The 13,105-nt window shown below is 40.5% G+C and overlaps 1 protein-coding gene across 2 annotated transcripts in view; it reads right to left on the minus strand.

Moving 5' to 3' along the window:
• The window catches only part of ZNRF2 (zinc and ring finger 2), a 99,825-nt gene that overhangs the window by 19,259 nt on the left and 67,461 nt on the right, over positions 1-13,105 (minus strand). For both annotated transcript variants that reach the window (XM_073678063.1, XM_073678062.1), the window contains exon 2: positions 4,410-4,505. In XM_073678063.1, the coding sequence (XP_073534164.1) occupies positions 4,410-4,505 (96 nt within the window). The remainder of the gene's footprint in view (positions 1-4,409; positions 4,506-13,105) is intronic.

Here is a 13,105-nt window from a genome sequence, read left to right on the forward strand (position 1 = left end):
CCATTCATCATACTGAAGGTCCCAAAGTAAAATTCTTATAAATAAGATGCATCAAAACTTTCTGAACAATTATCATTTGTTAGACCACATGGACATATTAATGTCCATATTGCTTGTCTACCTTGTGCCACAGGATCCCGTGGTGGCTTAGGTCCAGCACAATACAATTGCTGGAGGTCTGAGGCTGGGGTGGTATGAAGAGGACCATAAAGGAAATGCATTGCACCACTACCACACTGAAATAACCACAAAAAGACATCTTATATGGGTTTCATGTTTTTCAACACCATAGTGTCAGAGCCATATACAACAAAAATGTCGCCTTTACACAGCAAATGCGGAGAACTCGCAATGAAAGAAAACTGTATATAAGACAATTGCTGTAAATGCAATTCACCAACGTAACAGTTTTCCAACCTTCATATAATTGGATGGCTCCACTCACTTACATACGCTGATCATTTTCCCCGTATTGGCGGTAAGGCACTGAGGACGGGATTTAAATATTTTGTGAAGGGTTTGTGGGAGGCTCATCACTGTCAATCAAAAAATCATAGGGTCAACCACATTTATCTAAAACTATGGGAAGGGTATCACAATTTAGTGAGTTATAGAAAGGGGCTTTGCTCTTCACAACAGGTACAATATTAAAAGAGAACTAGACACTGGCAAGTGTAAGTGAATGAAAAGCAGCACCTTTTTATTGTAGTCATCTACTATGCAATCAGAATTATAAATATGAAATATAACAAAAAAATATGACAATCATAAATAATTGTTAATAAAACAAATGTTAAAATAATCCTAAAAAAAGACTTCTTTTCCATGTCATTACACTAATAAAACAGTGTAAGGCTATGTTCACATGCAGCGTTTTTGATGTGTTTTTTCTGCAGCCAAAGCCAGTTCTTTTGGTAGAAAAAACGTTGTGTTTAAAATGCCTGTTTTTTGGCATTTTGCTGCGACCTTTTGCAGGGTTTTATGGGTGTGGATTACAATGTGTCCTTTGTCTACAGTATATGTTTAATAAAGTTAGTTTTATTCACCAAAGATGCCGCAAAAAAAAAAAAAATTGTTGCAGCGTTTTTTCACTTTTTATGGGTGAAAAAAAATACTGCAAAAAAAGCAGAAAGAATTGACATATCGCAGATTTAAAAAACGCTGCAGTTCTCAAATGTAGTCAGGAAAAAAAACAAGAGTGCATGAGATTTCTGACATTTTATAGCTTTTGCTGGCACTGTAAAAAGCAATTTTTAAATTGCATAAAAACAAAGTGCAGCAAAAAAAAAAATGCTGCATGTGACCATAGCCTAAGAGAGGGTCAGAAATAGAGTGGTAACACTCAGTTGTAGACATACTCATGTCTGCAGGAGGAATAACAGGAACGGTACAATGCAAAGCCATAAGAAAAGATGCCCGGGAACTGTCATGTTTTATGTCCATTTAATAAACAGACATTGAAGGAGAACAGACTTGTACGTTTTAAGTCGACCATGTTGCCCTACAGCAGGGGTGCACAAAAGTTTTCTGGTCTGAGGGCTACATTGTTGAATCACTCCCAAGGGCCACAGTAAAACTTATAAGGGTATAACATTTGAAACAGTTCCAGCAAATCAAAATTGTATGCCATAAATGTCTGATAGATAATAGGTGCAGGTTCCTCTATATGGCATATGGGAATAATAGGGGCTCCCTTTATCCCAAGTTAGCACTTAGGAGAGGGGAAGACCAGGCATGAATGGAGCTCTCCCCATTGTAAACTTAAAGCACCACTCCAACGCTTTTTCTTATTTTACCGCTGGAGTGGTGCTTCAAATCCAAGTCCCCTGCCCCATGTCCTTATACTCACCTTCCAGTGTCTTCATCTGTTATCACCGCCGCTCCCGTCAGTCTCCAGTAGTTTGTGACCTGATGGCTGCTCCTGTATTTTCTAGAGTGACCTGGAGGTCACAACTCAATACAAGTCTATGAGAGCCTCCTTCTGCCCTCACTCTCATAGATTTGCATCGAGAGCTTGTGATGTAAATTTTGACTTCCGGCCAGTCAGAAGCTGCACTCACAAGATGGCACCGCAGGACCGAAGCAATGCCGAAAAAAGGTGAAATCACAAGAGGGTGAGTATAATAAGATGGGCAGGGAGCTTCGGTTAAAAGCACCACTCTAGTGATGAAAAAAAAAACGATGGAGTGGTGCTTTAAATGCCATAAACTACAATGTATAGAACCACAAGCAAAGATGGCCACCTGTAAAACTCATCTTTCTGGAGTAACAAAGAGGAGTCAAGGGACCCAGTTCTATTAAAATGTATGTGGGACACAGGTGACTGTCTTTTTTGTTATGGAAACTACATGCCAACAGCCAGATACAGGCAAGCTTTTCTGTGACCAGAAGGTTGGGGGCTGCACAGAATAGCCACCGGGCCACAGGTTGTGTACCCCTGCCCTAGAGAATGCCACCTGTCCAAAGTGTTCCCATCACTTCAATTATGTGTTCTTCACTAGATAAATCATGAGTTCTTCACTAGATACCATGGTAAGTCTTATACAGCTTGGACACAGTGGCACCACTTTGTTATCTCAAAATGGCACTTATTTTGCCTACCACAGCTAAAGATATAAGAAACACATTGGGATATGAGGGTGTTAATTTATTTTTTACGCAAAAAAACCCTTCTGTAAATAAAGAAAATAATAAGAAACGTCATTTGTGGAAAAAAAAAAAATTGCAACACTTAAGTGGTTTACACTTCTGTCTACTTTTAGGTGGTGAGAGAGGTGGGCACCTGGCCACAAGTACATCCTGCACTGGACATGTGTAATAAAATTTACTCCAGAAAAATAGGGTTAAATTATAGATCAATTCTATGTCTACTTATTGCAGGTATAGATTGGTTTTTTTCAACACGCGGGAAGGCAAAGATGTGACAAGTGTGTGACAAATGTACGCCTCTAGAGGCACTGTGGACCAGGACTGGTGTAGGACACTGGTGAAATGACGCAGAAGTCTTAAGATCACAGAATACACATCTCCATATTCATCCATAATGTACAATCTGATTTGTTGTCAGGTCAGAATTAAAAGGTGAGTAGATTAGCAGAGTAGGAATGAACATTATCAGTGCAATGATCCATTACAATCCTTGTCGTAGGCTGAAGCGGCAGATTCTGTGCACAGGCCGAAACCACCACGGTCATATATACCACCAGCCCCTAGGAAAAACAGCAAGCCTCATGTTGCTGCATGAGATTTTCTCATGAAGATCTTTGCTGCTACTGCAAAAACGGTGGAAATCAGCCACATGGGTTCGAGTAACTACCCCCGAGCAACACAACCATAAGGGTATGTTCATACTGAGTTGTTTGTTAAGTTGATTTTCAAGCGGATCCACGTCAAATCCACAAGAATTAATTTGGAAATCCACTATCCAGAACCTTCATTTTTCCATTTAAACCACTGCTGTTCTGGCACCACTGCTCCCAACCATCTATCGATCCATGAGACCACTGTGATGACAACTGCCTGCAGCCATCACGTGGATAGACAGCACATGTTGGCAGGAACCACTAGCGCCGTGGAAGGAATTTAAATGAGTGGATTAGGGTTTTCCCTATAGACTGAAGGATTGGGAGTAATGGTATAATTATCCAGACCAATGACATGCCATTCTGGTAGGATACCGCACATATTTCTATAGCTGGCACAGTAGTAAGCGCTGGATCATTTACCCATGAGGATTACACGCTCTGGATTGCAGCACAGCTATAAAATTAGTGAGTTATTCCACTCCATTACACATTTCATAGATTGTACAGCCTCAGAGATTCCACTAAGAATATCAATGAAGAGCGTACATTGTTTATACATCAGAAGTGTTAGGGTCACTATCTGCAGGTTACGACTCTCATCATCAGCACATCATAATTGACACAGATCAAGGGCACAATCTTTTAACTGAACCCAAGTGTACACTAAAATATTTCTGCACCATCTAAGTATTATCCAGATTGTTAGGATTACGAGGGAGGATTATTTGGTTGTTCGCATCCTGTAGACCAGGTGGAAAGAAGGTCTATCCTAGATGTAGATGTGGATTCCCGAGGTAAGATCCACATGTATCAGACATTTATGGCATGTCCTATGGATAAAGGTCAGTGATGGGTATAGAATATTGCTTTTAACAGATGACCAAAAAATACACAAGCCAGAGGACTTCCACCCTCCCCCAACAACAAAGCGAGAGGTGATGGATTCAACCACACAATCAATAATGCTCAAGCTAACATTTAGGCTGCATATTTTAGCAGTGCTCCAAATGGGAATTCGGAGGGGGGCGGCACTGAAAGGGACCACCTGCTCCTTGGTGACATATTCTTTTGAATTCATGTATATTTCTGTTGTGGTGCACTTACCATTATATGTTATCCTCGGTTTCGTTAAGCACATCACAAGGTGCAAATCCATTTCATCTGTAGGAATGAATTTCGAGCATACTGGGCACTTGAAACCTGCAATAAAATAATAAATTCAATTAAATAAGTATTAATACAATAGGGAAATGTAATGTATACATAATTGATCAAATATAATAGACGAGTGTCCAGGGTGTTCAGTGATGACGACAGAAAACCAACGTGTGTATCTGCTGCTAATTATATAGTCAAAGGGATGCAGAATGACATTTACCATGGACACCTTTGTCATATCATCTACTCGTAAAACTAAATACCAGCTTAAAATCTAATTATGATCTGAAATCAAGGCGACATCTTGAATGCCAGTTATGACGAAGCAAATCTATCATTTTGGACCTGGAAGTACATTGTATAGGAAGTCACTGAGGACCCTGCTCTATGGAAAAAGGGGACAAAATAAGGCCAAATTTATCTTTGGGATGAATCTCCTCTGTGTTCTTCCCCTGCCAACATGGCAACATTAACAGAAAAAAGTGCATTATTCCAAAGAACAAGCTTCCCTTTTCCGAAAGATTAAAGAGTACGTATTTTTCAGTCTGAGCAAAACAGATGGAATTCCTGAAATCTCACGCACATTTTTTTCCCCTTGAGTACGGTAACCAAAGCGTTTTTCCAAATCTGCAGCACGTCAATTCTTTCAGTGGTTTTCATCCAAACGAATGTATAAAAAACACAAGTAAAACCGCATCAAAAAACACAAGTCTGATACGCTGTGTTTTTTCTGCCAAGAGAAGTTTTTAGTGCAAAAAAATCTGGAGAAAATATTCAACATGTGCACATACACTAAGGTTATGTGCACACAGTTTTATGACCGAATACTCTAAAATCCTTAAAACTGGCTTCAAAATTCTTGGAGAACACTTCAAAATGGTATTTGCACACTGTTTTTTGAAACGTTTTTGTGAAGAAACTGAGCAGAAACCATCCAAATCCCAAAAACTCCTCAAAAACGTGGAATTTCTACTGAGTTTCCGCTCCAAAAACTCAAAAATAATCATTGTGCACACATACCCTAATTCATCAATTCATTTCTTTGGGAATTCCACTTTGCTGCTCATATAGAGGGGGGCGGGGGGGTTGTTTGTTCTTTTAGTTTTTTTTTTTCTTCTTCAAAATGTTCTGAAAAAAAAAAAAAAAAACTTTGTTGGGATTTTTATTTATTTTTTTTTAAAGAAAAGTGCACGCGACTTCTTAGAAGTGAATCCGGATGTTCTGTTAACATGGCAAATAAAGCCTTCAAAAAATAAAGTGGATCCTGTAGGAAACGGTCCAATTAAAAGGCTGCAAAGAACTTTAAGAAAAAATCTTAAAATAAAAGAAAAAACTATCAAAAACTCCCCAAGAAAGGAGAATTACTGAAATGGTTTCTGCTTGAAAAACATATTTTTGACCTCCTCTGTATGCACGTATCCTCAAATGGTTTGGCTTTACTTTACCTTTATTGTACTAAATGTGTTGAGGACATGATTTTGTGATACTTACAAATATACAAGAATTACAGGTCCTGTTCCTGCACTTGTTAAGGCCATCTTATCACAGATTCTACAGCGCTCGTTTTCAAAAGGTCTGCGGAGGGAGACGAGTGTGACCAGACCTGTCCACCAGCCTCCTCAAGCTGAGGAATACTTCACATGGGAAACCGTTTTTTCAAATTGGAGGTGCAGATGGACAGGTCTGGTGACACGCTCCTCCATCAGCAGACATTTTGAGGATAACACTATCACTCGTCACAATTTTTCTGTGAAAAATGCAGCCTTTTACTGTCCCAGCAGAGTGAATGAGATTTATGAAATATCGTGCACATGTTGCTTATTTTTTCCTGGCAGATTTGAAGGAGTTTTACAGTGGGGAAAATAAGTATTTGAGACACTGACGATTTTGCAAGTTTTCCCACCTACAAAGAATGGAGAGGTCTGTAATTTTTATAGTCGGTACACTTGAACTGCGAGAGACGGAATCTTGAAAAAATTAATTAGCATTTTATTGCATGAAATATGTATTTGATAGAATAGAACAACAGAACTTAATATTTGGCACAGAAACCTTTGTTTGCAATTACAGAGGTCAGACGTTTCCTGAAGTTCTTGACCAAGTTTGCACTCACTACAGCAGGGCTATTGGTCCACTCTTCCATACAGATCTTCTCCAGATTTTTCAGGTTTCGGGGCTGTCGCCTGGCAACATTGAGTTTCAGCTCCCTTCAAAGATTTTCTTTTGGCTTCAGGTTTGGAGACTGACTAGGCCACTCCAGGACTTTGAAATGCTTTTTACCGAGCCACTCCTTAGTTGCCCTGGCTGTGTATTTTCGAGTCATTGTCATGCTGGAAGACCCAGCTACAAGCCATCTTCAAAGCTCTTATTGAGTCCAAAATCTCATAATACACGACCCCATCCATCCTCCCTTCAATACGGTGCGGTTGTCCTGTCCCCTTTGCAGAAAATTACACCCAAAGTATGACGCTTCCCCCACCATGCTTCACGGTTGGGAGGTGTTCTTGAGGTCATACTCATCCTTCTTCGTCCAAACACGGCGAGTGGAGTTGATATTATTAAGTTCTATTTTGGTCTCATCTGACCACATGACCTTCGCCCATGTCTCCTCTGGATCATCCAGATGGTCATTGGCGAACTTCAAACGGGCCTGGACAGGTGCTGGCGTGAGCAGGGGGACCTTGCATGCCCTGCAGGATTTTAATCCATGAAGACGTAGTGTGTTACTAACAGTAATGTCTGAGACTGTGGTCCAAGCTCTCTTCAGGTCATTGACCAGGTTCTTCCACGTAGCTCTGGGCTGATTCCTGACCTTTCTCAGAATCATCCTTACCCCACGAGGTGAATCTTGCATTGAGCCCCAGACCAAGGAAGATTGACAGTCATCTTGTTTTTCTTCCATTTTCTAATAATTGTGCCAACAGTGATTGCCTTCTCACCAAACTGTTTGCCTATTGTCCTGTAGCCCATCCCAGCCTTGTGCAGGTCTACAATTTTGTCCCTGGTGTCCTTACAGCTCTTTGGTCTTGGCCATGGTGCTAGGTTGGAGTGTGATTGAGTGTGTGGACAGGTGTCTTTTATACAGGTAATGAGTTAAAACAGGTACAATTAATACAGATAATGAGTGCAGAGTAGGAAGGCTTCTTAAAAGAAAAATTAACAGGTCTGTGAGAGCCAGAATTCTTGCTGGTTGGTAGGTGATCAAATACTTATTTCATGCAATAAAAAGCAATTTATTTAAAAATCATACTATGTGATTTTCTGTATTTTTTAAAGATTCTGCTTCTCACAGTAAAATGTACCTACGATAAAAATTACAGACCTCTCCTTTCTTTGTAGGGGGGAAACTTGCAAAATCAGCAGTGTACCACATACTTATTTTCCCCACTGTATATCTGGAGCATGTCAATTCTTTCAGCATTTTTGCAGCATTTTTCACCCATTCTACTGACTGGTGACCACAGAGATCAGAAGTTTGAACAACTGTTGACGAAACCATTTTCTTGGGAACGATGGCTTTACCAATGCAGCCTGTACATTTTAGTTCACATTGATCACCACAATTGTTTAATTTGACTGCATATTTTGGAAACACTTTTTCAAGGAAAGGTCTGTCTTCCGAATATCAGTTGAAAACTGAAACATGGTGACGTCTTTCCCCCTTGTGATCTCCTCCATTACTTCCATCATTCACTGGAATAAACCAAATTAGGACCTTGCATTATTGGGACACCACACATGGGCACTGTAGTGTTCTCTTTTACACTAATCGTATGTATTGGTTCGTACCAAATTTATCCCATGTTTTATGCCAAACTCAAGAGTAAAGGGGACTGGTGAAACAACAGACATGAGAGATACAGAGCTGTCATAGTAGAAGAAATTAATGAAAGAAAGATATAAACAGTTATCCCTACGCTCTGTGATAGGGAAAGATTTAATATCCGGAATAATGACTCTGCAGTTTATCTGTGGCTACGTCTGAGCAATGAATGCCAAGACTTCAGACCATCTCGGTTGCTGACATGAAACTTTCCTAACTCTGTTTTAAACAAGTTAAAGCAGATTAAAAAAAATCTACCTTCAGCAACCACCAGACCAAACGAGGCTTTATTTACTACACAGACTTATGTCACCCTCTGTACTAATCAGTAAATTGATATGGGGTCAGGACATTCCTGAACATTTCAGTATCTGGGTTAGGAGGAACCAGTGATGATACAAACAATAAAAAGTAATAAAATGAGGAACCTGTATAACATGTCCCACATCAGACGCCATGCTGGGATCTATTTTCATGGATAGTGAGGACTGCTTCTTCAGCAACTTGCGACAATGTTGATGAAGAGCCGTCCTAACTATCTATGTCATTGTGTGTATGTGTATTAACATACTTCCTGATCACCCTCTTCCCCGGTTTCCAGGGTCGCTCTGGCCCGTGACCTGACAATATACCAGCCGCCGCACAGAGGATAATGTGTGGAGCAGCAGCCGCTTTCTCAATGTAAGTCTATAGAGCCTGGTTCTGTGTCTCATGGACTTACATTGAGAAAGGAGCACCGTCCCACACAACGTGAACCAAACCAGGAGAGCGGTCATACGGGCCAGGAGACCATCGGCGCAGTGCCAGTAACCTGGGATTAGAGCGATTGGTAAATTTGTAATACACTTGCACTATATTATATACATATTTGGGAGGGATTATGCGAAAAGAAGTTCCTGACTTCTTTAAGAAAAGTACAACAGCCGCCTTGTCATTATTACCAGTTGGGGTCTCTGTACCTAGAACATCATCGTTCACAACTTCTGACTTCTCGATGACAAAAGGCCAAGCTAATTTTTCTGCGATCTTGGTAAATAAGAATACTAAGGCTGTAAGGGGGAGATCCAAGGATAACTGTTCAGTGCTGAACCCCTTCTATTGTAGGCTTGATCTGTGACCACGTGTAGTAACTAATGGCCGGTGTGTTTTGTTACGCCATGGTATGTGCAGTTAAATACCCTTTACTTCAGGCACTGCACGATTAACATGTTTAATAACAGGTAGATATGGTGCTGTATATACTGGCCTCTTAGAAACTGGGGGGAATGCAAGTTGTCTACATGCCAGGTGACACATGGGGATGTAAAGTGAGGTCAGATGCCAGCATGTTAGACACTGTTCAGCTCAGTATTTATTAGCGCAGTGAAAAAATGCCTTGTTGGAAGTGGCCTTGACCTGAGATTGGCCAGGATGGTTATGGACTCCCCACTATGCTGTACACCTGCTATGATTTGCTGCTAGAACTGATTCAGCTAAGTGTCTGTTCCAGTTAAATCCTGCTGTGTCCGTGTGACAGTTCAATCCAAGCATAGAACAATATACAAGACATAACCCTAATAAAAATTGTACTTTAGTGTTCAAACCATGTCTTCTTTCACCAGAAATCTTCACAGTGCACCCTGGGTGTGACCGAGTAGTTCAGTGCACTGTCACAGCCACTTGTCTCTGTCCACCCCCTCTTTCATGATTGACAGCTCTGGCATTACAGTAGTAGGTAAGGGCGGAGGTAGATGGAAAACAAGTAGTTGGGAAGACGCACTTCAGTGCACCTTGGCGTGGCCAAGCAATAAACACCTCATTGGCCTATTTGAATAAAGAACAATTTTTGGCAAAAGCAGAAATGGATTTGGACCCAAAGTAGTATTTTTATTTGGGCTATGTCCCCTACAGGGTGCTGTTCTTTGTTTGAACTGTCATTTTTTGCTGAAATGACTATTCAAGTCTCTTAGGGAGGACACTTATAAGAACCGACAAACAAGTTTATCCACCACTGTAAAACTTTCACTATTCTAGCTGATCCTAAAACCTGTGAAACTAAAGCAAAAAGACTGGAGATGATTTTAGTATGGCAGAAACACAAGGTCAAAATGATTATAACCACAGAACTATTCAATCATGTCCTACGTTTGGGTCAGTTGCTCACATCTAGCGCTCCAATAAATCAAACTGCCTGTTGTAAGAAATCCATCACCGCTAACAATAAAAGATACTTTGAAGATCTCAAGGAGAATTTAAATATATGGGAAAGCTTTGCAGAAAAAAAAAGTCTGCACAGTATTAAAGCGGTTCTGTCATTATAAGCTCTTTATAATGTGAAATGACTGGTATTATTGCAGAAGCTTAATATACACACACGTGGTCAAAATTGTTGGTACCCCTCATTTAATTAAAGAAAAACCCACAATGGTCACAGAAATAACTTGAATCTGACAAAAGTAATAATAAATTAAAAATCTATGAAAATGAACAAATGAAAGTCAGACATTGCTTTTCAACCCTGCTTCCATAGAAATTTTAAAAAATTAAAGTCCTACGGTTAGGGCATCAATGTAAAAGTAGTGGACAACTTCTTTAAAAGATGGGGTGGTAAATAGTGTTGCACAAATTTGTTGATGTTGTTGAACAAATTCGCTCAACACTAGAGGTAAATACAGGATTTTATTGGCCATAGACTGTATACCAATATCATCATCATAGATAAAAACTGTAGGGAACCAAAGCACACAAGGCCACAGGGTGATACCTTTATAAAAAGATACAGTGGATCCAGGTAATGTGCTCGCCGGAGCGAGTTGTGGAGGCACAAGTCCTGTAATGGTTGATGAATGCCACCAGGATGCTTGAAAAGAAGAGACAATTCATGGTTTTGGGCTGTGCTACCGAAATAAAGATCCTTGATCCAAGGATATAAAGAGGAGGTTTTTTAACGCCACAACGTGTTTGCACGCCGGACTGGCATCTCTCTCGAGTGTAAAAAACAACTTTCATGTGACAGTTGTTTTTTTTACACATGAGAAAGACTTGAAACGTGATGTGGAAAAAATACAGCTTCTTTATATTGTTGGATCAAGGACCTTTAATTCGGAGGCGCAGCCCAAAACTGTGAATTGTCTCTTCTCAATATCATAGTCATAATAGGTTGTCCTTCTTAGACTGAGGCTACACTGCAAATTTGCCCATGACATTTGTAGAGCAAGCAAAGTTTGCTTGGTGTCCCTGCTACATCGCAGCACAATACATGTGATTGGATTCACATATTGACCCCCAAGATTACTTTGACTGCGACAAGAGAGTCACAAAAAAATCTGACAAGTTCAGGCTTCTTATGACTTGCTTGTCGCAGTACCCTCAGCATCACTATGCGACTCTAAAGTTAGTTAGCGGTTACGGCTGCATCGCAGTGCAATACAAGTGAATGATCACACAACAGGTGTGACAGCCAAAGTCGCTGTGTAGTCCTAGCCTTAAGCTGAAGAAAAAACGGATATGGGGAGCACTACTGCACCTTGTTAGACACACACACATACAGACACACACACAGTGAAGGAAATAGTATTTGATCCCTTGCTGTTTTAGTAAGTTTGCCCACTGACAAAGACATGAACAGTCTATAATTTTAAGGGTATGTTAATTTTAACATTGAGAGATAGAATATCCCCAAAAAATAAAAAAATAAAAAAACAAGAAAATCACATTGTATAAATTAGATAAATTTATTTGCATTTTGCAGTGAGAAATAGGTATTTGATCCCCTACAAACCATTATTTTGAGCTCTGGCTCCTACAGACCAGTTAGACCCACCTAATCAACTCGTTACCTGCATTAAAGACAGCTGTCTTACATAGTCACCTGTATAAAAGACTCCTGTCCACAGACTCAATCAGTCAGACTCTAACCTCTACAACATGGGCAAGATCAAAGAGCTTTCTAAGGATGTCAGGGACTAGATCATAGACCTGCACAAAGCTGGAATGGGCTACAAAACCATAAGTAAGACGCTGGGTGAGAAGGAGACAACTGTTGGTGTAATAGTAAGAAAACGGAAGAAATACAAAATGACTGTCGATCGACATTGATCTGGGACACCATGCAAAATCTCACCTCGTGGGGTATCCTTGATCATGAGGAAGGTGAGAGATCAGCCTAAAACTACACTGGGGGAACTTGTTAATGATCTCAAGGCAACTGGGACCACAGGCACCAAGAAAACCATTGGTAACACATTACGCCTTAAAAGTTTAAAATCCTGCAGTGCCCGCAAGGTCCCCCTGCTCAAGAAGGCACATGTGCAGGCCCGTCTGAAGTTTGCCAATGAACACCTGGATGCTTTTGTGAGTTATTGGGAGAAGGTGCTGTGGTCAGATGAGACAAAAATTGAGCTCTTTGGCATTAACTCAACTCGCCGTGTTTGGAGGAAAAAGAAGAATGAGTAAAACGCTAAGAACATTGTCCCAACCGTGAAGCATGGTGGGGGAAACATACTTTGGGGGCGCCTTTCTGCAAAGGGGACATAACGACTGCACCGTACTGAAGGGAAGATGGATGGGGTCATGTATCGCGAGATTTTGGCCAACAACCTCCTTCCCTCAGTAAGAGCATTGAAGATGGGTCGTGGTTGGGTCTTCCAGCAAGACAATGACCCAAAACACACAGCCAAGACAACAAAAGAGGGGCTCAAAAAGAAGCACATTAAGGTCATGGAGTGGCCTAGCCAGTCTCCAGACCTTAATCCCATATAAAACTTATGGAGGGAGTTGAAGCTTTGAGTAGCCAAGCGACAGCCTCAAAATCTGAATGATTTAGAGATGATCTGCAAAG

Source organism: Phyllobates terribilis, unplaced genomic scaffold, assembly GCF_046119375.1.
Source record: "Phyllobates terribilis strain yellow unplaced genomic scaffold, ASM4611937v1 Scaffold_4__5_contigs__length_816908805, whole genome shotgun sequence".
Lineage (NCBI taxonomy): Eukaryota > Metazoa > Chordata > Amphibia > Anura > Dendrobatidae > Phyllobates > Phyllobates terribilis.